Source organism: Pyxicephalus adspersus, chromosome 5 (genome assembly GCF_032062135.1).
Source record: "Pyxicephalus adspersus chromosome 5, UCB_Pads_2.0, whole genome shotgun sequence".
Lineage (NCBI taxonomy): Eukaryota > Metazoa > Chordata > Amphibia > Anura > Pyxicephalidae > Pyxicephalus > Pyxicephalus adspersus.
Genome location: NC_092862.1, coordinates 127207507 through 127235003, shown reverse-complemented (window position 1 = coordinate 127235003; position 27497 = coordinate 127207507). Strand labels below are relative to the sequence as shown.

General features: G+C 38.5%; 2 protein-coding genes across 6 annotated transcripts in view; one reads left to right on the top strand and one right to left on the bottom strand.

The window, feature by feature from the left end:
* The window catches only part of CCDC7 (coiled-coil domain containing 7), a 40808-nt gene extending 39749 nt beyond the window's left edge, over nt 1-1059 (top strand). For all 4 annotated transcript variants that reach the window (XM_072412656.1, XM_072412657.1, XM_072412655.1 and 1 more), the window contains 2 exons: nt 295-387; nt 809-1059. In XM_072412656.1, the coding sequence (XP_072268757.1) occupies nt 295-387; nt 809-834 (119 nt within the window). In that variant the 3' untranslated portion in view covers nt 835-1059. The remainder of the gene's footprint in view (nt 1-294; nt 388-808) is intronic.
* Nucleotides 1060-2255: 1196 nt separating this feature from the next.
* On the bottom strand, nt 2256-27257 carry ITGB1 (integrin subunit beta 1). 2 transcript variants are annotated; one of them, XM_072412658.1, is made up of 17 exons: nt 27022-27257; nt 17270-17336; nt 16624-16709; nt 15338-15554; nt 15078-15248; nt 14086-14324; nt 13072-13227; nt 12563-12658; nt 12374-12463; nt 12121-12261; nt 11081-11283; nt 10211-10449; nt 9361-9583; nt 8866-9098; nt 8609-8775; nt 7004-7084; nt 2256-4372 (listed from the first exon to the last, which is right to left on the bottom strand). In XM_072412658.1, the coding sequence occupies exons 2-16, from the start codon at nt 17334-17336 to the stop codon at nt 7010-7012; spliced, it is 2403 nt and encodes an 800-aa protein (XP_072268759.1). In that variant the 5' UTR covers nt 27022-27257; the 3' UTR covers nt 2256-4372; nt 7004-7009. The 2 variants fall into 2 exon arrangements, with proteins under 2 accessions (XP_072268759.1, XP_072268760.1); XM_072412659.1 differs by lacking the exon at nt 7004-7084 and having other exon boundaries at nt 27022-27255.
* Nucleotides 27258-27497: the final 240 nt, after the last annotated feature.

Genomic DNA, 27497 nt, shown 5'->3' with positions numbered 1-27497 from the left:
CACTTAAAAGAGTTTTATGTGTAAAGTCTCTCCTATGTTTAACATCTCCTGTCAACCCTAAATTCAGCTATAGAAGCTTCTCAAGCCCTAACTTTGGTTCAGTAGTGTCAGCAGTTATAAATAAAAAAATGCTTTGTAGATTAACTATTCCAAAAATATTACTGGGAATGAGCAGCAAGTACCGGTAATAGTAGCAGTAGACAAGAGTGAACAAGCTGGGACCTGGTATACCCCTTCAGCTGGTCCCAACCTTCTAACACGATGATTTGTTTTCTGTTTGATGTCTGAGAATAGCAAGAAGCTCGGATCTGCTTCTTGGAAGTACAGAAAGGAAAAAATCAACTGGTCCATGCTTCCTGGTGAACGGAGTGGAAAGAATTATACTAGGTCTGTGTGTACACTATATATACTTTACACTTTTTTTGATGAAATTGGAAGGTCTGTTTTGTGTGAATGGTAGTGCATCACAGCCTGATCTAATGAAGCTGTAAAAAGCAAAGCACACCGAACAGGACTTTAACAGCTTACTAATCAATACAAATTGTATACACTTCCCTAATGGAAAGCCACTTACTGATTTTGGTTTTCCTTTTTTTTTTTAGAACTTACTTGTAAGTAGCAGAATATCATTGTACAAAAAGATTATTCTAACAGCTCATCACCCCTCATTGCTCAAATGAATGGCAAATGACAATTTAGTGAATTGCACTCATGTATTGGTATAGCTGTCCCTACACAACTTGTGTATATATCTAAAATGGCTACAATATAGAATATATGATATATATATGTATATTTTTATGTCCAGGACTGCCGTTTATTCAGTGGAATTAATACAACACGTCTTAGGAACCTGCAAGCTCAGCATTTCAGGTTAATGAAGATGTCAGCTTAAACCAATGTCTTCCAGAAATAACAGCCCATCAGAGGTTTAATTCCGCAAGTACACACAATAAAAATAAGAAACAAACAGAAGGGTATGTTTTATTGAATCACATACTTATAAGTTAATAATAAATGACCTGTTATAACTTCTCTATATAAAATACTCTAAATGAACCAAGCAATGGCATATGGGATTTATATAAATTAATGTGAAAGCCCAGTAAAAGATAAAACCTTAATAGCCCATTGGAAGATAAAGTAACAAAGGCAGGTTTTCTGTACTTTTGTTGTCCGCAGTCTGGCAACTGACATTATTCATACGATTTACTCTGTGCCCGGGTCATCCTGGAACGACTCCAGCTTGTTTTTGGACAGTGAAAGTATAAACAGCACAGTGATGAGCTCATCTCTCAGTTTTCTCTATTAGCATGCTTTTCGTCAGAACATTAACCGATTGGTTTATTTTACTTCTTCTCCCAGAGTCACATATCTGACAAATATATTATCAGCAGAGAACACCTCAGATGCGGCCACCATAGATTAAAAACTTAAAGAACAAAGTAAGCCAATTGACAAAGTGTTTAACTGGTCAATCCAATGAATCTAACTTCCAGGCAGAATGTTTGGAAGGTGTTGTTCTTAGCTACTAAATTGTATAGTGGGTCGGTATAAATCTATTTAATAGGTGGCCATGCTGCACTTATCTATGAGCAGCATCAGACTATACATAACCCCAATTTATTTTTAGGCTCAGTGGTTTTCCTGACTTTACAGAATACTTAGGTCAGCAACAACCACAGCCCAGTCTGTACAATTTGGCCACCCCTGTAAATCTAATTTCCCTTCCATTAACATCAACCCTATAACTTTCAAAATATATTTACTTTATGACCTTTTAGATAGCTTTGTAATAGAGGAAAGAGCTGTTTGGGAAAGCTACCATTGATAGTACAGCTATAATTAAAAAGTGCAAGGAGATTTACATATATTTTTTACAACTGGACATGATGCATAGTATGGATATGTATACATGCACACTATTGTTTAGTTCTACTTAAAATATGAAATCCAAGGGGATATTAAAAATACAATATTGATGAAGCTCTATTACTAGGACCCTAAATATTTATAATTATATAATTATTTTTTCTAATGCAAGCACTGCAAGTACCTGAACTAAGTCATCAGCAGCAGATACTCCGCAATATCATTGTAAGTGAATCATCCCGATAAGGGAAGAGAGAATAATAAGTAAGAGATGAACTCATCAGTCTGCTGCTGCTCCTTTCCCTATCCTGAGGTAGAAAATGACAACTGATGTTCTGATTATGATGTTAACTTGTACAAAGCAATAACAATGTAAGACGGGACAGTTTTAAAGTAGTTTTATTTAATAAATAACTTCAGTTAACAGTTTTGTAAAAAGTGAACACCTGCTAAAATAAAAAGGCACTTAAAAACAAGATTGTGACAAACATGAAACTGAGGCAAAGCAAATGGTCCGAGGCTAAAATACAATGAAACCATATGGCACAAAATGTCGATCGATCTGTGACGAGGCTTAATAATGAAATGGTCACAGTGTAAGTAACCCAAAAGGACAATTCTGTACATTATTCAGCTTCAGTTGAAATTCTGATGAAATGCAAAAAGACATTAAATGATTAAGAGGACGAGGAAGCACTTGATTTCAAAACATACTCGACACATGATTTAAGGCCTTTAGACAAATAATCCACTCTGAGATTTTTGGCTGAGTATTAGAAAGAACATACAGACCTTGTAGTGATTGCAGTAACCGAGTGCTGCATCCATTGTGTATAGATCATTTTAGAAATCATGTTAATGATTCTCATGGAACAGATTATCCTGAAAGCTGAATTCACACTACACACACAGCTAGCTGGCAGTCAGTCCACCCCCTTAACCTCCTTTATCACAACCACTTAGCCACTGCTTGAATGAATGATGTGGATAACAAAGTTTAAAAGGGTAGAGGAGCCATCAGCCAGCCCTTCTGTGTGAATTCAGCCTTATTCCAGAGGGAACTGATTGGAGTAATCGGACTGTAAAGGATAACCATTCTTCTTTCAGTGTGATAAAGGCAGTCAGTTTGGGACTAAACCTGAATATCTTTAGTGGAAACATGGAGAACACATTGCACTCAGGCATGAAGGCTGCATTTTGGACATCAAGTCCCAAATATAAGCACCGTATACACTTCTGTCCATAAAAATATGTACACAGCTTAAAGTCCAGGTTTAGTTCAATTAAAAATACACCAACCAATTCCTAGACATATCATTTAAATTATACTCCCCACCCAATTGTGTACTTGGCTGGAGCATTGCACAAGTTATGTCTGTTGATCGATCACTGCATAGGCACAGCCAATAGTAAAATAAAGCTTCTTCTTGGAATAAGATGAAGTTATCTTTCAAACTAAGTAAACTGGGATGGAGGTTATTGTACAAAATATATCAGGAGGCCTAGGAAGGGAAAGCTAGTGTACTGTTGCTATAAGTACATTTGTCCCTCAGAAGAAAGCTATCACATACAGGACATGCCGACTCCCTTTTGAAAACTGCAGTATTGTATCAAAGACCCTACTTGTTCCAGGATCAGCAAGGCAGCCAGGCAATTCTGAGAATGTTCAAGAGAAGGCCAGCAATAGCAAACGGTGCGTCCTACAACATGTTTCCTTTGCCAGTATTTTGATGCAGCTATAAGGACAGCAGGGTGGAAATGCATTGCCAGACAAGTGAGTGACGTTGTCCTTAAAGTCAGGTAGCAATTCCTTCAGAGTTGGAATTTACCATTTACAGAAGCATGCTCCAGGACCATTTATGGCTTCCATTAGTCAGGAAATATTTTGCTCCTTCTATCACTTTCACTTTGATTCATCCATAGCTAACAAACCCTAACCTACATTACACCATCCAAACTTGCTGATCATGCTGAAGTCTGAGGTATGCATTGCATTATTAATGGCTAGTGTGTAAATTCCAACCCTGATTTTCCCTGTGAAGCAGAATTGTAATACTTGCATTGGCAAACCCAGTAATTAGATCCCAAGAACAGACCCCCCCCCCTCCCCCCCAAGAAAATTATCTGCTTGCACAGAGGTAGGAGGTCAAAAAGGCACAATGTGACCTTCTGTGACAGTGAACCTCTACCCGGTGTAAATCGCTTTAACAGTCCAATGGCACAAGTTACATTTACTTGAAAACCTGACATGAAATCATTCTGTATTTGTAAATTTACATAAACTGTACATTGTGAAATTCTGAATGTCAAACACTGTTATGTTTCAGTAAGTCGCTGCAGATTTACCCATCAGATATTGGCGGTGGGTACAGAATAAAATCAAAGATTCTACTTTGTATACAGCCTGGCAGACCGTACACAAAAATCATCACATTCATTTTCCCTCATATTTTGGATTCACCACTGTTGTCACGGCACTCTTGTAGATGGGGTTCTCACCCTGTGAAGAGAGAAAGATGGGCAATGATTAGGATAAGGCCCTATTACAATATTCACTATAACAGTAAATATGAAGGGAAGCAGATATAATCAAACCATTCTCACTGAAGACAAAAAAATAGACATTTATGATATAGTTAAAGGAAGCTAAACACAACACACACAGTGCATCATCTCACCACACTGTGACTGCGAGAGGGAACCAAACTCAAAGCATTGGCAGAGCTGTTAGAGCAGGGGTGTCAAACTCAAATCACATGAAGGGCCAAACTTTTTATTAAGATAGTTAGGTCCAAAAATATTTGGACAGAGACAACGTTTTTCTAATTTTGGTTCTGTACATTACCACAATTATTTTAAATGAAACAACTCAGATGCAGTTGAACTGCAGACTTCAGCTTTATTTCAGTGGGTTGAAGAAAAAGATTGTATAAACATGTAAAGATCTAAAGCTTTTTTTTTTTTTTTTTAACAAATCGCTTCATTTTAGGGGCTCAGAAGTAATTGGACAAATTAAAAAGCTGAAAATAAAATGTTAATTTCTAATACTTGGTTGAAATCCCTTTGCTGGCAATGACAGCCTGTAGTCTTGAACTCATGGACATCACCAGATGCTGGCTTTCCTCCATATTAATGCTCTGCCAGGCTTTTACTGCAGCGGCTTTCAGTTTCTGTTTGTTTGGTGGCCTTTCTGTCCCAAGTTTAGTCTTCAACAAGTGAAATGCATGCTCAATTGGGTTCACATCAGGTGAGTGACTTAGCCATTTAAGAATATTCCACTTCTTTGCTTTAATAAACTCCTGGCTTGCTTTGGCTGTATGTTTGGGTCATTGTCCATCTGTATAATGAAACGCCTCCCAATCAATGTGACTGCATTTAGCTGGATTTGAGCAGACAGTATGTCTCTGAACTCCTCAGAATTCAGTCGGCTGCTTCAGTCCTGTGTCACATCATGGATAAACACTAGTGTCCCAGTGCCATGGCAGCCATGCACGCCCAAGCCATCACACTGCCTCCACCATGTTTTACAGATGATGTGGTATGCTTTGGATCATGAGCTGTTCCACGCCTTCTCCATACTTTCCTCTTGTCATCATTCTGGTAAAGGATGATCTTGGTTTCGTCTGTCCAAAGAATGTTTTTCCAGAACTGTGCTGGCTTTTTTTTTTTTAGATGTTTTTGAGCAAAGTCCAATCTAGCCTTTGTATTATTGAGGCTTATGAGTGGCTTGCACCTTGCAGTGCACCATTGATAAGCCTACTTCCTGGAGAGTGTTGTTCACTTGTTTGGCTGTTGTGAAGGGGTTTCTCTTCACCATGGAAATGATTCTGCGGTCATCCACCACTGTTGTCTTCCGTGGGCATCCAGGTCCTTTGGCATTGCCGAGTTCACCAGTGCTTTGTTTCTTTCTCATTATGTACCAAAGTGTAGATTTTGCCACTCCTAATATTGTAGCAATTTCTCGGATGGTTTTTTTTCTGTTTTTGCGGCTTAAGGATGGCTTGTTTCACCTGCATGGGGAGCTCTTTTGTCCGCATGTTGTCAAAATCTTCCACATACAAGCACAAGCCCCCCCCCCGACAAATCAGCTCCAGGACTTGTATCTGCCTAATTGAGAATGACATAACGAAGGAACTGCCCACACCAGCCCATGAAATAACCTTTGAATTAACTTGTCCAATACCTTTGAGCCCCTGAAGTGATTGTGTTAAAATAAGGCATGAGTTCAACACATTTTTATGCAATCTTTTTTTTTTCAACCTACTGAATTAAAGCTCAAAGTCTGCAGTTCAACTGCATCTGAGTTGTTTCATTTAAAATTAATTGTGGTAACTCATCATTACTATGTAGGCTAAATAAATCTCCCGGTCTTTCATACTTTAGTTCTTCAAGGCATTAAAACATTTCACTTTCCTGAAATAACTATGGACTCTGTATTATGTTGGCTTCATTTAAATATTTAATAAACATAACTAACTCAAGTTTAATAAGCACCGTTTATATAAGAAATGCCTAAATTGGGCTGAAATTTATCACAGACAGTTTATACTTGAAGTATTGTAACTTTGAAATAATAATGTCTGTATACTGTGTAGCATTCTTTTTCAGTAAATATTCCTTTATTTCAGCTCTAATGCTGCAACGGGTGCCAAATGCAGAACAGGTAAAATTAAAGTGTAAATCACTAGTCAATCTAGAAGTTATGGCCTTGGGAGAAATGCTGATCACAACCACGCTGGTCAACCTAACAGGTCATCACGACATTGATGCTACTTCTTTAGAAACCAGAGTTCTGTAGAATTTTAGCAATTTTTCATTTTTTTCATCCAGCTATTGAAGTGTTGTCAATGGCACAATATTCAGTGTAATATGGCCCACTTTCTAGTTTGTCCTAACCCAAATCTACATAAAGATGTGGGGAGAAACACAAAATAAAAACCCTTAATACCACCTTTAGTCACCTCTCAATACAATACCATTGTTTTGGTGGAGCATGTTAATACCATATATAAAAACATTCATGTCAGATAACCCTGCATACAGGAAAACCTCACACAATAGCGGTGTTAAGAGGCAGGGCGGGGAACATGCATGAGAAGAAGCAGAAAGTGAAAGAAAAGAAAATACAAACTGAGAATCAGAGAGCGGCTTTGCGTCCATAGTTTGGGTTCTTGAAATTATTAATAGGACTCTTGTAAATAGGATTCTCTTGCTGGAGAAAGGAATCCACAGAGAAAAAAGTTCACACAAAGTCTAATAAAAGTATGGACAGTGACTGAAATCTAGAGGTACAGCTAAGAGACAGGACAACTTTTGGGCAGAAAAGAAAGGACAGCTTTGTTACCTTTTCAGCACTGCTATCTAGACATAGATGAGCTATAATCGATTTCCCATTTACTACACAGATACCCCCCTCGAACATAATGGACCATCTCTCAGAATGTACAGAAGCGCAGCATCTCGTCATCACGCTTCTCTACTTCGTACTCTGCCCTGATCCATATGCTCCATCCTTGAACCTGGTCCAGAAGGCTGTCATTATTCCTGACACACGATGCACATTGACATCTCTCCAGTCCTTTACTGTGCTATTTATTTAACAACTAATTTGCTTATCAAGTAATAGGAACAGAACTTAGTCCTTAAGGGAGGTTGAGCAGTTGACAACCCCATTAAAGAGCAGTTTTGGAATGACAATGGTGGCTTCATTCACCACCTGGCCTAATACTGAGGGCTTTGTAGCAGTTACTCAATTGTCCTCTTTGGCTTTTTTATTGCTAGAAAATAAGGAAAGTCTGCCAACCCAACATCAGTGATGTATAATTGAGTTACTGAGTGCCATACATTCAAAGTTACATAGATAGATACATATATATATAGGCAGCTTCAGTACCTGCAAACTGTCCAACATAGCTGCCACTAATGAAAAGCTCTTGAGCCAGGTACAGGCCCAGTATAATAAAATGTAATAGTAGTTTGTAGCAGACCATGAAAATACATCATTATGATAACGCTAATAACCACACACAGACATGAACAAAAGAAAATTCAGAGATAAAAGTGTAGAGGTGCTTGGACTGTAGAAGATGAATGGATTTCCAGTGGTAAAGTTTTTTTTGTAGTACAAATCCAGAATGGGAGTCAGCATAGCTTTATAAAAATCCCAGCATATTCACCAAGAAACCGTACACAGGATAGTTCCATACACATTCCTAATATATTTACTGAAAAACCATACACAGGATAGCTTCAAACACAGACCTCTAAGTGTATTCACCAGAAAGCTATACATGGGACAGTTTTATATACATCTACAGCGTATTTACCAAACACACAAAGCCTCCATACATGTGCCCAGTCTAGTCTCCAGAAATCTGTACACAGGATAGCTCCATTACACATCGTTATGTATCCATTAAAAAGAATGTACACAGAATAGTGTCATACACACTCCTAACGTACTCGGCACACACCCATACACTCCATACATCTCCAATGTATTCACCTGATAAGCACACATGATAACTCAATGCATTTAACCACTGTGACTTAATATGAGACTGAAGTTAAATAGGAAGATACAGCTCCATCAAATTACTGACTTTTTTTTTTTTTGACATGACACCATCATACATTCTAAAGGATTTCCGCGTGGCAAGTATTTAACAGAAAAGCTGCTGAAACGAAATACTGGCATTCCATTATAATAGCAACCTTTCCAATAAGAAATACTTACAGCATCCCATTTGGCATTCATTTTCTCCTTCTCAAATTTAGCAAACTCTCTTCTGTCATGGATAATCATCAGAAGTTTCCATATCAGCAACAATGCCAGTCCAATCAGAACAATTCCAGCCACCACACCAGCAACGATGGGAACTATTTCAGGGCCACTGGGACACTCTGAAATAAGAAAACCAGTGGAAGAATCATCACTACCTGCTAACATTATATGTTAATGGTTCTAAAAAGAAACAGCTTAAGATAAATTACCTGGATCTTTCACAACATGCACATGAGCCTCAGAGTTTGAATTAACAGAGTAGGTGAAGTAGAACCAGCAATCGTCTATATCCTTCTCCTTGCAGTGTGACAGAGCATCTTCTTGTCCTGGCTGAGGTAACTTGTCACGGCTGTCCACTATGGTGTAGTTAATGTGTGAACACTGGCTGTCACAATCAGCTTGTTTACCTCCTTTTTTGAAGGCTTTGCACTGAACACAATCCCTGGGGCAAAAAAACTGGAAAAAGAAGGGTTATAGACAAGTAATAAAAAAATCCTAGGAAACGGTAAGGGAGGATTACAGGAACAAAGTTGGGAATTCCAGCAAACATCAAACCCTGCTTGCCTTGTTTGGAGTTCATTGAATTTTTAGTAGTTATAATGCCATTATATGGATTACAATTTAGTTTCTTAAGCTTTGATTTAGAACTACAAAATTTTAGCTAAGTGGACATTCATTTTCACAGGTTGTTCCTTAATACTCACTTGTGTTCCATACAAACACCAACGCAGGTCTGGCACATCTCACAAGTTTGTCCCTGGAATTTAGGGTCCGTACATTTACACCTTCCACATTCACATATTCCTCTTCCATTGCATAGCTGACCATTAGCTGCCATGCACGGCGTTGTATCTTTAGAACAATCACAAGCACTTCCAGAGAAATTCTGGAAACACTCACAAACTCGGCATTTGCAGATTCCGTTCCCTGTAATAGAAGACATGTTTTAAAGGAAGAATGTAACTCATTCGTAATTTGCTACTTTGTAATTAGAAAATACTTTATGTCTGCCCATTATTGTTTCAGCTTAAGAACACTGTCAAAATAAATCTAGACATCCTGAAGTGCTAAGTAATAGACCCCTTATTAACTCGCAGTCAGACAATAGGGGTTCTCAAGCAGCAACTCAACCACAGAACAGTGCAGATGCATAAAGTAATGAAGCCATTCAATTTCCACCCTGCAGAGTAAATTAAGATGTTTGTAACACTCAAGTCCACAGAGGGACACAGGAAGTATTTTACCTTAGGATTACACTGCTGCCAAGCCCAGGAAAACCCTCACCTACTACCATAGTTTCTCAGCTTTGTAATAAAGCAGTATGTGGATGGAGCATGATCCTTAATAGAGAGGTGTCCTTCAATGGACTCTGAGAAGAGGATTTTATAGCCACTATAGAAATCATATTTTCTTTCTCACACAATTTTTCAAAATCTTTTTAAAAGCAAAATGCATGTTTTTACACCTGGATGTGCAGCTTGGTGTCATTTCATAAATACTTTAAGCATCTAGATTTTTTCTTTTTTGAGGGTTGGTTACTAGTGTTAAACTTACCACCACAAACTAATCCATTGGATCTGTCACAGTTAAAATTGTCGCAGTCACAGTATTTTCCAGAATAGACCTCATTTGGATTTTCCCTCTTCTTACACACACACTGGCCACAGATACAGTCCCCATTGTTACTGCAGATCTCTGAACTATTCTCCTTTCTACACTGAGCATCCATGTCTTCACTGCTGACTTGCTCTGTGCTGCACTCGCACTGTTTTCCAATACGACCTTCGTTGCATCTGAGAATAAAAGAGAATTAGTGTAAAAAACATGACAAAAAAAGAAGAGGACTTCGTTACACCCTCCACATCCTCACGACTGCACTACTACTCATTTATAAAGAGTACCTGCTCATGTAGGTAGGCAGTTAAGTGCTTGTTGATAAAAGGACATTTGGCAGGATGTTCTGTCACTCTGAAAACATCTAGGGCTGGGTAAGCTCTTGCTGCTGCAGTTACAGAGTCAAGCACAAAACATTTTTGACAAACAAATATTTTGTCTCTTTAAAAATTCTACCAGTACAATACCAGTTGACAAAACTAGTAATCCAATGCTCTGCTGTGTTTAGCCAATGCTGCTAGTTCCGCTGCACTAAAACCCTGAGCAGTGTTCTCCACAGAGAACTAAAAAAAAAACACTGCTATGAAGATGAGAAGGAAAGGACTGGAAGGACTGACAACACTGCCTGGAATTTTTTCCAGCAGAGGAGCCGTTTTATCAGTTCACTACAGGGCGCACATTGGATTTATGAAAGATCAACAAGCATTTTTCACAGTGCACATAACCATATAGAAAGATAAATATATATCATTGTCTATGGATCAGCAAAGTTTCACCATCTATATAAAGAAAACTGCCAAGAACAAGTACCTGCAGGCTCCACATTCAAATGTACCATTTCCATAGTGGCATTCTTGGCTATTAGGGGTTCCTGACTCTTGACAATCGCATTCACAGATAAATTTCAGAAGAATCTCCACTTCCTCAGTGAATCCCAAAGGCTTAATTTTAATGGGGTCTATGGTGCCTTTTTTGGGGCATTTGTGAGCAGTTACACTGATCTCAAACTCAACCTAAAAAAAAAAAAAAAATTAAAAAAAATTAAAAAAAGTTTGTAGCTGAAGTCATGAAAAATTGCTCAAAAACCACATTGTGATGATTCCGTGTACATTAATTTAAAAGGATAATATACATATCTTGTTTTTGCAGCTTAGAATGTGCCTTCCTCTATTCCGCAAGAGGAAATGTTTTAAAAAGACATGAAGATCACTACTCCCTATAATAATCTACTATTTGAGTGAAATTACATTATGATCCAGTGGTGAGCTGAATGAACAGCAATGAGATGAATGCCAAGACCATGTAAGAAAAATAATAAAGCTGAATTACAGTCAAACCATGAAAGAAATACATAAAGGTTGAGGGACATAGAATGAAATACGTATAAAGGAACCATTTTATCAGCCAAAGCATTGGTAATTCTATCAATCCTGCCTGGTGTTTGCATGGTTCTGCTACAGAGCACAGTCCAGTATGGCAGGGCATAGGACTTAATTTAGCTCTGCTGCAAGTAACATAAAAGGTCCTGTCCTGCCCCCAGTAATAATGAGACACAGAAAAAAGCAGACTTAATAATCTGCTTCTATCAGCATTATCCTTGTTAGCACATTAACACTGAATTGCTTACTTGCTCTTTTAGTGCGTCTCCCTTCCTTGCCCCTGACAATTTTTTTGCTCTGCCAAAACAGGGCTATGCTGTCACAGCTGTGTCAAAATCTCAAATACAAATTAAAAAAATGTAAAAAAGCTCCCACAAGTATTTCACTGGTGTATTAGCAGTTTTTGCATAAAGTTCAGATTTAAAAAAATGAAGTACATGCAACAAACATTAACAACCTACAAATGCTTACCTGATCTCCGAGAGAGATATTGGAGCATTTACGCCCATTCTCTCCGGTTCCAATCACTCCATTCTTACAGAAAGACTTATAATTGATGGTCACACCTTCTGGCAATTTGCTGTTTTCTAGAATAAGCTCTGAAGACAAGGACTAGAAAAAAAAAAAATTGAAAAATTATTTTTACATACAAAGTCTACAAAGCTCTGAAAACAGGAAGCCGATGGGAGACAAGATGGTTATCTGAACAGAAGTGCAAACTTACATTGTAGGAATCAATGATCAGTTGGATCACGTTACTGGAGTTTGAAGACAAAGTTCCCACGGCTGATTTTGGGATTAGGTTTTTCAGTTCCTATAAATGAGGAGAAACACTTAACTTAGAACTGTAATAATGGAGTAAAAGTTTAAAATGTTCAAATATGAGGTAAATAAAACAAAACCCCAACCATACCTTGTAAACTGCCTGGAATTCCTCAGTAACGGCAAAGATAGTTTGGATGTTGTTCTCACTGAGTTTCTGGACCAAATGAGCGATTGATGGGTAGTCCTGTGAGAATAAGCATAAAACAGTATTAAAGGCAATGATAGCCAAACATGTGGTATTCTGCTGTAAAGTTTTTTTTAGTCACTTTTTTTTTTACCCAACACTATTGAAAGCACATACAATTCAGCTAGATTGTTAGGATTTTATTCGTTCTGTCTGTCTAAGACACAACGAGTCTACAGGAGACAATTCAACATGTATTTTTGAAGGAACTAGAATTCAGAGACAATACAAGTATAAAAATGTAAATCCCTCCTCCTCCACAGATTTCAAACATCTGTGACGCATAATTTTGTGGTGGGCAGTAGGATTTCAAAACTAAATGTTCACTATAACAAACCTATGGCCATCTTAATATACAGCTGAATGAAAACATTTAACATATCCAAAAAGCACAAAGACTTCTGCAGACTTACATAATAATGGCTCATTGTGTACATGTTGTCCTGCATGTGACATTTTCCATCATTTGGCAGAACAATTCCTCCTAATTTGCCGTCACCAGCAAAATGGAAGCCAGCATCAGTAGAAAACACCAACAAGCGTGTGACGTTCCTCCAACCAATGTGATCCTAAAATGAAATATTACAGTAAATGCAACACCCAGATATTTACAGAAACAAACAAAAAAAAAAAACACTTATCATAACCTCTTATGTGTACCCATACAACCAATGCAGCAAGAGAAGGCTAGGCTGAATGAGAGTAAACGCTATAATTATCGTGCATATAGTTTGTCCTAAAACAGGTTCACATCTGTGTTTGTGCACTGCAGTACCATTCACTCTGAAGCACATGTACTACAATAATAATTCAGAAATATTGTATGTACATCTATGTAGTCATGTTATCAGCCCCACGGATGTGAACTAGCCCACCTTGATCCGAAGGATCTATGCCATTTTTTGAACAGGGCTGTACACAAAATCTGAAAGTGGATAACTATATAAAAATTGTCATCTTTGCAGAGTTTTTGTTTCTTTGTGCATATTCCTACGTTTGTTATGCACAAACCTTACGTAAAACAAAAATATTAAATATTGGGGATTACTAGTATCTAAAATGTGGTAATTGCATTAGTTTTTTCCCTCTGGGTAATTTTTTTTTGTGTCCTAGGGTCTCATTTTGAACAATGGGCTTCAGCTAGAACAGCAGGTGGGTTAGGACTATTCCAGTCTCCACATTGGTGGGGGTTTCCTAGCTAAGAGATAAACTCAGCAGGGCCAACAATACTACAGCACAAATTACCTTGATAATAGTGCAATATTGGTAAATTCAATAGGCATTTGTTTGCATTATAACAGCAATAAGCAGGATTTAAAGCATTTAGGACACAAGAGAGCTTTAATTCAAAACTCTTTAATCCACTATACAGTTGGACTGCTACATAACAAATCAATGTACAATTTTACACTTTCTTTTGTACTTACACCGCACACAGCTACTTGCATAATTGCATCAAATCCACCTTCTGGGGAATCCAGATTACCAGAGATCTGCTGTTTTCCTACTAGGTCGTTGAAAAGCCTTCCGTCACTTGTGAGGCTGAGTACATTTTTGTAACTGAATGGACTGGTACAATTCTGATCAGAGGTGCAGGGGTTAATCAGTTTAGCAGGAGTAGTACTAATATAGGGCATGACTGTCTTCTCTACAAAAGACCCAAAACCTAGAACAAAGCAGATGGGAAAAACTTAATAAATTCTGTGAATTCCCAACATACAAAGGTCAACTTACACTAAATATAAGCAAGCTATTTATTTGAATGCAGAACACATCTCATGTTATATATAAAGCATGACTTGTTAACTTGTCAAAGTATTTTAATTTCCTTTGCTCTGTACAGCAGTACTGTATATCAAAGCAGCCCTAATGGACTGGTCACAATTGTCCCTTTTTATACTGAAGAACGAGTTTATTGCTGTATGGTAAAAATCAATCACGAACTGTTCCTTCCTTAAAAATAGGATATTTGAGTGTATTTCTGTGCATTAAGCAAGCCATTTAAAATGAACTGTAAAGTGCACAGTTGTGTGCTTTATAAAAGTTATACACCGTGTAAAATCCATATTCTGTAATAATTTGCATAATGCATACAAACTTGTGCATAAAACATGTAAAAAATGTGCAAAACAGGCACATAAACGCATGACAATCAAAACCCAGGTACCTGATATGCACAAGAAAAGGCAGAAAAGACAATGGGAATAAGCAGTATTTACAAAACACAAGGTACAACCTTTAATGCACAACTAGTACTACAGACTGTTTTGTTTCTTCATTAGTTTTGTGTTTTTGCATTAAAAGTCATTACCAGACTAAAGCTGGCTTGCCATATCAGGCAACAGTACATGTCAGCACCCTATCAATACCAATGATAGGTTTGTTATGAAAGAGAACTAACCTATGATGTAATTCTTACCTATCCTAAAATCTGAAGTAATTTGTTCCATTTCCCTCATAAGAGCAGTACCAAGGCTTTTCACATTCTCCAAATCATCTTTCATGGAATATGACAGGTCCATAAGATAGTACAAGTCAATAGGATAATCTTCTGCTCTTCTGAATGTTAAATTAAATGTCTGGGGCTCTCCTGTAAGTAAGTAAAATACAAATTAGAGAATCCTTGTGACTATGCTTATAACAAAAAGAAGCCACTATGCTCAGAAAGTATGTCCTCACCTGATCTTAGTTCAAACCTTAACTGCTGGGGTCTGATCTGTGTAATTTTGGAAGGGTCCATACGCTCTCCTTTGGCCTTATTTGTTATAGGATTGTCTTTTAGCTTTTCTTTGCTTCCTCTGGGATTCTGAATATGATTCTCTGGACAGCCCTTATTTTTCAGTGAGGCAAGGTCATCACAGCGTGCAGATGTGGGTTCACCTTCTTGTAAAAAGTCCTAAAATTAGGAATGGCAAACATTAAAGTGCATAAAAAGAAAACATACAAATAATGGTATCAATCAGTAGTTTATAACTCATTGGACTGATCCATCATTGGGTCATGTTTATATGTGATAGGAAATTCACTTGATTGAAGTACAGATTTGACCACTTTTTCAAGCTTTATAGCCACTTTAAAAAAGTGCTCACAGACTCACCATAAACCACTTTTCAAAAGTTGAAATAACCAGTAAAACTGCCATTAAGGTGTGTGAAAAACAACTTTGAACTCCATTGCAGCCTATCAACACTCACTATCAACAAAAATAATAGGAACCAAAAAACAAGTGGCACTTATGTTGAAACACCACCATTTCTTTGATCTAAGCATGAACTTGGTATAATTATCTCCATGCAAAAAAATGTTGTACATCAAACGTTATGATGTCCAACATTACCGTACTTAGAACTAATACAAATAAGCCAAATTCTTGGGTTAAATATCACAAACATTTGAAACTGATCCTCAAATAACCCTTTGAAAAACAAAGTGTTTATACACATGACATTTTGACAATCAAAAATGAAAATGTGTAAAATTTTCATGTCAGCTGATAACACAGATTATTCCCTGTGGTGGCAAGTATGACCCATTTACAATACTGCTTCATATAGTAAGTTTACAATATTACATAACATACACACAAAGTCAGTATTTTGTAATTCAATTGCTAGTAATTAGCTGAAGGAACCACAAAAGATTGTGCTCTCCAAGAAATTTTTCTCATACTAAACATGCCTAAAACAAGCACACATTTTCCAGTAGTTTGCAAATTTTTGGCAAATGTACATTTGATGCAAAACCAAACAGATACTGTTTACTCAGCAAGGCTGGTTTTGCGGCAATCACTACAATCTAAATGAGGTAGTCCTTCACTAAAAGCATTTAAATACTGCAAAAGTTGTAGGCTAGAAGATTTATTTTACTATCACCTATAAAGATGTATGTCCTATATAGTAAATATGTAGCTGCAGAATTATAAAATTCACTTTGCATACTATGAAGAGTTCATGATCCCAACTTACCACCTTTGTGCACCATCCACAATTTGGTCCAGCTTGTATACATTCACCACAAGATTTGGCATTTGCTTTTAAACATTCAGTAGAGCCTGAGAAAATATATTAATTACATTCACATCATTAGGCTAACATAATGTTAACAAATTAACAATTGTTTTACAAAAGAAAAACCTCCAGCATAAAATTTCTCTCAGGGTTCCTCAAAGCTTGGCAACCACGCCTTGTCTTTGCCGACTCCATAGACCCTGATTCCATTTTTATACTGAGTAGATCCATTGGGGATTGTCTCGTTTGATTGGTCATATGTGTGGGACCAAGAGGTTCATCCCTGCTTCCTTCCCATTTCCCAAATACCTTTTTTTTTCTCTAACCTTCCAGTCTCATCCATCTAAGCATTACCATTTTTTGCACCATTTTATTTTTTTACCCCTATGACAGATCTTCGGTTTTAGAATCTTTACACCTACTACTCTATCCGTGGTATTGCCCTTGCTGGTTTCTTTCATTTCACAAAGGATTGTATTGTATATTTTAGAATTCATTACAATAACATTATTGTATGTTTATTTAGAAAGTAAAGTGCCAAAATGTTTTATTTTTAAATTTTTTTTTTTTTTTAACAAGGCTACACAAAAAAAGTAATACTTACTTTGCTGAGCATTGCTGTATAAAAGTGAACAAAGGCACAGCCCAATGAAGATGAGTTTATTTGCCATCTGTAAAGAAACAGAAGGATTTCATTAGTGGGTTAAATTGCTTAAAGGACTCAAGCCATCCATCCATATGCACACAACTTCAATATGCCTTAGATTCAATCTTTTACATTACCAAAATATACCAACAACTGTTTAATGTGAAGGCCCACCTAAACAATGCTTTTCATTGTTTCTAGGACCTCTCACAACATAGGTAGGGGTACATTTTGCTACCACTGGCCTTATTTTGTTTAGGAAATACAGTTCCTATGATTTCCAAGGATCATCTGCTAGATTCTGAACTGCATGTAAACTTGCATGAAAAAAATATATAAATATAAAGACTTTAAGATCTAGAACTTTAAGTTATAATTTTTCCAGCAATGCTGTTAGAATTTTCATTTAGTTCAGTGTACATCAGAAACAAATCACAACAATGCAGTAAATTCATATCCTCAGACACCAGCTCATAACTGACTAAAATACAATATCAGCATAGTTTGTATCAGGATGTCCTTTACCCGGTGACTACCTGCATTCAATTTGTATCACCTTGGCCACCGAACTTAGGAGTGTTCTGTCCCTGTACTCCCATAAATGTTAGATTATCTGATCAATTTAAAGTGACCCTGTCAGCAACCAACTTGCAGGTTTAAGTACAGACAAATCAAGTATTTTAAGAAATATTTTTTTTTTCAGTTGTAATGTGCCTTTTACATAGGCATAGCAGCCTGCACTTTACAGCCATCTTCTCATTAGTTTCAATACTCCCCGTGCCGGCCTACGTTCCCTGTCCCTTCCCTAGATTACTTTTTCTGTAGTTGTCATCAGACTGCTAGGGCAAATATTACAGTGTCACTTGGGTGCCCACTCAGAGCCTGCTGAAATCACAAAGTCAGCGGCGCCCAGATGCATTTTCTATGATTATGGATGTCTACATACAAAAGGGAGGCTTTTACATGCAAGTAACCTGCATAAATTTGAAAACATTCACATATATTACTGTAAGATTTTGGTTGAAGGTAAGTATATTTATTTTCTTTAACATGAGAGCTATTTTGTAAACATGACAATGTAGTGACAGGGTCACCTTACACCATTTTACTGACAGCCAACTTTTAGTTTTTCAATAAGGCAACACGGTCACTTTTAATAAAGTGTCTCTATTATATCCACCTAAATCTGAAGCATTAGTCCAAGTCTAACACAACAGTTATTTAGAGGGTGCAATAACACATCACACACTTGTAGCTACATCATGACAAATCTTGATTACCAGTTCCCCATTTTTGGTAAACTGAAAACTAGACGTGTTACAGAGCCATGCCAGCCATATAAATAAGCTCTGAAAAATTCAGCTCTTACTGAGTAACACAAGCTTGGAACCCAAGCATTCTTCAGCAAATGTATCTGAGGAGTGAAAGCCTGGGCCCGGATTCCTGAACACAATGTTTCCATATAAGGGCCTGCCATTGCCTCTCTAACAAACACTCCTCTGCCTTCTGCTTGTCAGGTTACACAGCTAGACTTGGAATTGTTCCTGCAAAGCAACTTGCTGTTCAAAAGTAATAAACGTATGCGGCAATGCTACAACTACTGTTCAAAAGGAAGAAACAAGCCAGCAGTCAGCAAGGCAGTGGTTCATGGTTTTCTTTACAAAACTACAAATAAAGAGTTTGATGTCCAGCAACTAAAGAGAAATGTCCTGTTATGTTTTCAAGAAGCAGGAAAGTACCCGAGCATACACAAAAAGAACACAAAGTGGTTCCTTATTTAGGTTTTTTATTGAAATAATTGGAAAATGAGTCCATCACAGAAAACTATTCCTTTCACCAAAGTTAACTGTATAATAAACAATGGTTAACAATACACTAAAGAAGTGTTTCTTAACCAGAGTTTGCAAGGGGTTCCTTGAGATATGAGAAGTTTGTGACTCTCAGGTCAGTTTAACCAACACAAATTACGTTCTTGGTTATCTGTTAGGGTGGCATATTCCCACAGGCCAGCAATGTAAAGGCATTCTTCCCACTGAGCCCCACACTGTGTACTCTGCTGTGATTATTCCCCAAATTATTCCCCAAAGACCTGAAATTTATTTCAAGGGGTTCCCCTATGTTAAAAAAGAAACACTGCACTAAAGTTGTAACACAATAAAATCTTCTGCTGCAAGTTTAGCTTTAACTTCCTTACCCCAGGACAAGATTTTTTTTTCTTAAATAGTTAGGACTTTGTTATGTGCACGGATAGCACAGGCAGGACACTGTATGTGAATAATTGTGTCAGCTCTGCTATAGCCATTTAGAAACAAATGCAAAGTAATGTATTTCTTGTCTTAGGCTCACAATGCTTGCTTACTATATCTTCAGAGGAGTTGTCACCCTTGGGCACAGACAATAAAACATTTCCTCTACACCAGTGGTCCCCAACCTTTTGCAGCTCCCTATCCACTAAATGCACGGACTACGCTATTGCAAGCAATTGGAAAAAGCAACTAATTCTGTATCACAAAATGTTGTCGCTAATGGACAATACATTCCTCAACAAAAGATTATCAAGTATCCTTAATGACACCCAGGAGAAATTTTCTAAAATATAGGAACCCTGGAGGGCAATTTCACTTCCCAATGTACCGCCATTAAAATTCCTCTTTTTGATATTACTAGTTATTAATATATATGCGGACCCCTCGTATTTTTTTTGTTGTTTTTGTTCGGTTGTAATTTTGTGGGGTTTTTTTGGTCTTTCTCCCCCCTCCCCTGCCATTTCTTTTTTGCCCTAATAGAAGGCTGGGTAGCAAACTCAATATAGGTACACCTGTATCTATCCATTGTTCTTTAGATTTGGAATGTTAACAAAAGCGTGTGACATATGTTGTGTATATTTCTGAGACCTATGATATGTTCCAGGTGTTTTTATATAGTTCTTTGTTATATAAAAAATGTTATAATTCAATAAAAATCTATTGAAAATAAAATAAATGCAGGGACCTTCGACGGCACATGCGCAGGGAGCAGTGTCACTAAAAGGGGAAGAAACAGAGTGACGTCATGACACCAGAAACCTCCGCATATCTGAGCCTGCAATGAGAGAGTGAGTGGGTTGTATCCAGAGACACAACCGGCCCACCACCCTGAAACCGCGAGCCGTACCAGAGACATGGGCAGTAGATGCCGTACAGATTATACAGCTGCTACAAACCCATTTCATTATCGTGTTAATTGAACTTCTCTCTTTCTTAAATTTCTTATCTTTTCAATGGTTTTATCAGATTTTAGGAAATACCAAGAATAAGGAAAGAAATAACAAAGAAAAGATTAACCATTTTTGTCTGGAGGCAGATGGGTACAAATGCATGAGAAGAACAAGTGTAACATTACAGAGGTCCTAAAATTAGGTTACATTCAGTATCCTAAAACCTAAGGCTAGATACACAGTGCAATAATTGTTGTTTGAACGATCGTATAGTGCACAATTCAGTAATGATGTAATGATACAATCGTTCAAATATAATCAACCAATAATGTACACACACTAGATACGATCGTTTGAACGGTGCAGGAAGTGACGTGTACCAGAGAAAGTGTACCGCAGAACAATCCACGATCACTGAACGACCGTACACACAATAGATCGTGGGCCAATCAAATCCGCCAGGACGGTTGTTTTGTTAACAATTATCAAATGATAGGTCAATATCAAATGAAATGATGAATTGTTCATTTCCAACAACAAATATTGCATGTGTGTACGCAGCCTAAGCGTAAACTAAAATTCAACACTCCAGATTGGGGGAGTCATTAAGAATCCGATGCCATTAAACAACCAAGCACTCAAATACAGAACTTCGGGCTGATACCATATCAAATCAATAGGAGTTATATTTCTTCTAGTATGTTTAGTCTATGAAAACAAATATCAATAAAAGTGCATTTAAAAGCACTCATATGTTTTGCTGTGTAAGACACATACCCATCTATTGATGTTCACACATTCTCATATCAAACAGATGCTCACAAACAGATTTGTTTCTCAGCTGTGAGGAAAATGTAATGACTGAGAAACCCACCCAACGACTAGTAATGAATGACCCACAGTCTCAACCTGCCTCAGTCTCATTCCCCCAAATGATATCCTTTTACTTTATAACCTTAATCCTCCGACCAAGTAAACCTGTAAGGGAAACGGAGTGTGAACAAAGCCGTGACCCTGCTCGCATATTTTGGGCCATAGTGCATGCATGCAGGAAACGTTAGTATTCAGTGTCCTCTGTGTGCCATAGAAGCCACCCCATTTCCATTCCACCCGCTGATTTTTTTTTTTTTTTATGCCATCATTCTTTCCAGCTGTAATATTTTTCAGATTAAACTGTTTCAGCTTACTTACTTCAATTTACTGAAGATTTCAAGCAGATGCTTTGCATGGACAGGAAGATTGCAGTTATGTTTGCAGAGGAGTAGCTATGCTTCAATTCTAAAACTGCTAGAGAGTTGGGGAATTTTATACCAAGTTCTGCCTGTGTAGATATAAACATCTATTTTCTCAAAACTTCAACAATAAAAAGATTCAACTATGGCAGTATATTACAGCCACAAGATGTTTAAAAAAATGTCTATGAAGCTCTGATTTTTGTAAGCTTAGAATTTTGCAGGCTATGGTAAATTTTCTTGAAAAAAAAAAGTGTTACCATTATTTTTATTAACTTTTTTTTAATGCAGACTTATGCATATTATTCTATTGCTTTTAGCTTTAATTAAGAAGATAGTTCTGGGCCCCTGAAATATGACTGCTATAATTATGGACCCTGTTAAAACCTATTGAAGAATTAAACCCAAACCCTTGTTGTGATGCTGCCGTTCTTTATCTTATAACTGGCAGATTGCTGCTTACTTTCTGTCCATACCCATACAAGAGTGAACTAAAATCTGCAAGGAAACCCCTTAAATTATTTTTTTCAGTGTGCAACTGGGGAGATTTTAATTCACTTCCTGCATGAGAAATCTCCCAAAAGTGAACAGAACTAACATCATTGAGTGTTATCAGATGTATCCACTGGAAAACCCAGGAACCAAGATGCCTAAAGCAGAGTACAAACGCTTTAGTCACGATGAATAGGAGGCACAAATTGCTCATTACTCCAGGAACCCCTAGCAACCTCTTGAAGAACCCTGGTTGGGAAACACAGAGATGGATTCTTCTAAACATCTGGGAGTGCTAACCACTGGTCTTCTGTATATTTACTAGGTCTCTGTGCTTTATGTGCTGAATTTCTACATAATCCCAGTGATGGTAACAAAGATCTTTGAGGGACAGCCAATACCATATGTTCTAGGATTTCTTGTTTTTTCTGAAGATAGTTCTTTACAGCTTTGGCAGCATGTTTGGTGTCCCTGCTCCGCTGCAGAATTAATTTACAACTGCCTTTGTGATAGTACTGCATGATAGAAAAACCTCTGTCTGTACCTTTCAGCACAGAGGAGACCATCTATTCTGACCAATTGTAATACTCTTGTATTGTGTGCAGTACCTGTGCTAATATAGGGCAGTGCAGCAAACCATAATACATGGTACATGTAGGTGTGTTGTGGTAATGTGCATACAATACAATGTGCGATAAATTGCCATTTAGTCATACTGGCACGCAAACACCTTCTGAGCACACAGCATTAAAAAGAAACTTGCTGAAAGTAGTGCAGTTGTGACATTTGAAACTCTATAGCAAACTGGTCAGAAAATTCAATGAAAGGGCCTCCCTAAAACTGCACACAGTAGCAGCCAATGTGGATAGGTCCTAAGTGTAAATTGGGGCACTATTCTAAATGAATGGCACTAAACTGCTACACACATAAGATGATGACTTACTTAAGAAGTAGAAAATCATCACACAATAAATTGAGCGAATATATTACCTTTAATTACCCAAAAATTTAAAAAGCAAATTCCAGTTTATGTACTTTGCCTGCATAAGAGAGTTAAATGTTCACACAATTTATTGTGGAGTAGTTTAGTAAATAAATCCAAAAAAAATACTGTTTATACTGCTCTACTGAACACACAGGTGTGAAGCCAGTTTTTACCCTGCCTAGTCTTGGGCAGAACAGAGGAAATTTTTATATAGGGCCAGAGAACAGAGAGCCCAAACTTTACCCAATAACAGGGAGGCCTTGTGCACCCACAAAAACCTTCATACAACAGGCAAAACATATAGTTAAAGCAGAAATCGAGTTAGCCAAAAACAAAATTGTGATTGAGCAGGTTTATTACTGCAGGAAGTACTGGTGGTACACACACACACTTCTTTTAAGAAAATATTAAGCTGGATATGTGTGGTTAAAGATAATACTGTGATTAGGTGGCTATTCAACATTCCTGGGGCTGAATTGAGATTATCCCGGCCAATCAAGATGGCCTAAGTTTTTGACTCGCGGAAGAAGATGAACGCGCCACAATGGTATGGGGACAAGTGAGTAAATTTAAAAAATAGAAATTGGGCAGGAAAGGAACATCACACCTACTGCAATATTTGTTTTATGTTCCACAGTCTGTATGCCAAAAAACATTTTTCTCATTTTAGAAAAAAAAGCCAAAATCCAGTTTTACATTTTACCATTTCCAGGTCCTGTCACTTTCACCTTCACACATCTCCACTGTACCCAGAGACCACCAAACTCCTTGTACACACTCTTCTCTTGTTTGGACCACTGTAACCTCCTCCCCTTTGGTATTCCACTAACCCAACTCTCTCCTCTACAATCTATTATGAATGCTGCAGCCAGACTCATCCATCCTTCCCTCCGCTCCTCTTGCGCTGCATCTCTTTGAAGATCTCTACTCTGGCTTCCATTTCACCTTAGAATCAAAATCAAAGCTCCTGTGCTTTGCCTTCAGATCCCTCCACAGTTCTTGTCCCACTTACCTTTCTGACCTGGTAAAAATACTCCCCCAGCTGCTCTCTGCTCCTCCAATGACCTACTAAGCACTTCCTCATTCATAACCTCATCACATGCACGGTTACAAGACTTCTCTAGGGCTGCCCCAACTCTCTGGAATGGTCTTCCTCATCCAATTTGGTTTGCTCCTACTTTCTGCTCATTTAAAAGAGCACTTAAAACCCATCTTCTGCTGGCTTTTGAAACCCCCGCTACTTCCAAGCACTACATATCCCCCCCCACTACTGTGCGATACTTCCCCCACCTCCTAGATTGTAAGCTCCTTTGGGCCGGGTTCTCTACTCCTGTGTCACTGTGTCATCTGCAACCCCTATTTAATGTGCAGCGCTGCGTAATATGTTGGCACATGTTATGTTAAAGCACAATTCATAATAATTTAAATGTAAAGACAACAAAAATACTTAAGAAACACTGCAAACTATACAACTGGTTGTTTCAGCAGACACAGCCTCACATGGCCTTTCACTCTTCTTGAAAACAAAAGAAAGCAGAAAAACACACCTTGAGGGAAGCAAAAAAAAAAAACAGCTCAGACAAGTGCTGACACATCAGCTCCCGGGGCCAAGGCTCAGCCAGCTCCAACCACCAGCCGTACGCAGAGGCTCACAAAAACCAGGAAGTCTACGGCATTTGTAGAACCAAAAATCTAACAGTGCCAACAATGGGTTACAAAGGCAGCCAAGCAATACGGCTACAATCGTTCCATTTGCAATATATAAAGACATCGGAGGATGATCAAGAAACCTTACAGCATAAAGTACTTAAAAAAGGTTAGCTTGAATTTAAAAGGTATTGCACAAATCAGACATTAACTAGGAACTAATTAGGAACTAGACCCCACTAACGATCCATCCAGTTCAAAGGAAACGAGGAGAAGATTTACTTTTACATCTGTAACTCACATTAGGATATCTTGGCAAACTTTGCCTGCAAGATTGGTTTTAAAGGATGAATAGGGAGAAGTGTATTTTGATACAATGTAGCCGAGCAGGTATTTTAGTATACAGCCATGTCTGCTTTATTTGTAGCAGTCTAGTGTTATAAATAAACACTATAGGGAGCACAGCAAGAGGCTGACACCCCCTGCCCCCTCCACACACCACTCCCAGGATGTCCTGCGCTTCCCTCCCACTGCACATTCCTACAGGGAAACTCCCTGCTGCCTCTTGGGGGTGGAAAGGACAGCGTTATACATAGGGATTCATTTCACTGTACAAACACTGCCACTGAGGCCTATTGTGTTTTCTGATCAGAGAATTCTGTGCTGGAATAATCTTACTGAATCAAGAATGGATCATACAGAACTTGCAAGCAAATCCACTACATATGGAAAACTAACAAAATGATTTTCTAATGAATCCATTCTGCCCATTCACAAAATGGATACATTGTTTCTAAACACTTACAATGTATTACTGATACCTGTAAACAGAGCAATATTATTATTAAACTGGATTTATATAGCGCCAACATATTACGCAGCACTGTACATTAAAAGGGGTTGCAAATGACATACGAATACAGACAGCTACACATGAGGAGAGGACCCTGCCCCGAAGAGCTTACAATCCAAGAGGTAAGGGAAGTAACTACGGAAATGGAAACACAGCTGTAATAGCCAAAAAATGTATATTCATCTAAATGTCATTAGATCCAAAATAACCAGCAAGTGTATCCATGATTAAGATGAAGAACCAGGACGATAAGATGCAAATACACAATAGATGCAATGCAAAATATCACCCATTCCTAGACTGTAAGCTCTTCGGGACAGGGTCCTCTCTTCCTCCTGTGTCACTGTCAGTATTAGTCCGTCATTTGCAACCCCTATTTAATGTATAGCGCTGAGTAATATGTTGGTGCTATATAAATCCTGTATAATAGGAACAATGCTACAAAATAGTAATGCCATAAAAGTGTCTACAATGTGATATATAGATGGTGGGGGCAGCATGCAGTTGGTGCTGGTCATGGCAAAAAAAAAGCTTGTTTTATTGTTCAAAAACGGGTGCCGGTGTTCCTAAAACAAATGTTCTTGCCTAAATGTTGGCAAAAAACAATAATCTTGTAGCAGAGTTTCTCAACCAAGGTTCTAAGATAACCCAGGCTTCTCCGGAGGTTGCTAGGGGTTTCTTAAGCACTTTGGACCTCTCTGGTCTGTAAATGACACCACTGATCTTTTCAAGTAATGTAGGCGGCATTCTTCCCACTGACCACCACCCTAATATACTGTGATTAGGATATAGGAACAATTTTCAGGGGTTCCCTCATGTTATAAGCTCTTGTTCCAGCAGATTTCTATTGCACCAAATACAACCCATCCCTTCCATGAACAGCTGTCCATAGGAAGTCTCCTCCATGTGGACGGCCATGTTTGGCAATCCAAAGCTAGCAGAAACCACTATATAGGTGTTTTATATATACGACCTGCAGCCAAGCATTCCTATAGCCAACAGCTATTCCCAAGTCCCAGCAACTGACCCCAAATTTTAATATTTGATATTAGGCAAATGTAATAAACACTACACCCTCTTATTCCAATACAATATGGGACAGGTCAGGTGATATAATTGGACAGCTGTGATTGGCTGGGACATCTGGGTCTGCAGCTGTGCCCCTGGGAATTTTGGTCACCGGCACCCCCGTAGGGTGGACATCACTAAACACAGACAGCAGCCCGACCCGTCCGCCGCAATGCAGGCCGTAGTATAGCGGTCTGGGTGACGGAGGCTGTGGCTCTGTACACGTACGGTGCTCACCTCTAGAGGGGGCTCCGAGACGGATCCAGCCGGCCCGGGGAAGTGAGTGGAGACTCCGTTAGGCCCTGGAGGAGGTGGACGAGAGTCTCCGGTGTACTATTTCCTGTGTATTCGCCTCTCCTCCGCTTCCTCACGCGGCTGCTCGCGCACTGCCTGGCCGTCCGCGCTAGAACAGTCTCCTCAGACAGCGCGGTGACGTACCCAGCTCGCGCCCAGCCCCAGTCCTCGCGCTCCGCCGTCCGAGCCACAGGAAGCGCATTCCAAGCCAATGACGTCAGCTACGTGGGCGGGGCGCAGACTGGACACGTGGGTGCTGAGGATGGAGGGGTGCGGAGAGGAAGGGTGACCTCAGGATGAGCGCTATAACCTGGAGGAGGGATGGGGAACTGCAGCTGAGTAATGGCACTGCATCCTGAAGTCATAGCCCTCAGTCAGCTGGGGCAATTGTGCATAGGGAATATTATATTATGTCAGCT

Excerpts from the sequence above, each read along its gene's own strand:
- ITGB1 (XM_072412658.1), bottom strand. The coding sequence starts at position 17,336 with ATGGCAAATAAACTCATCTTCATTGGGCTGTGCCTTTGTTCACTTTTA. Across the intron at positions 10,450-11,080 it reads TTTGAATGTGGAGCCTGCAG|ATGCAACGAAGGTCGTATTG; the intron begins GTACTTGTTCTT and ends TTTTATTCTCAG. Across the intron at positions 9,584-10,210 it reads CAATGGATTAGTTTGTGGTG|GGAACGGAATCTGCAAATGC; the intron begins GTAAGTTTAACA and ends CTTCTATTACAG.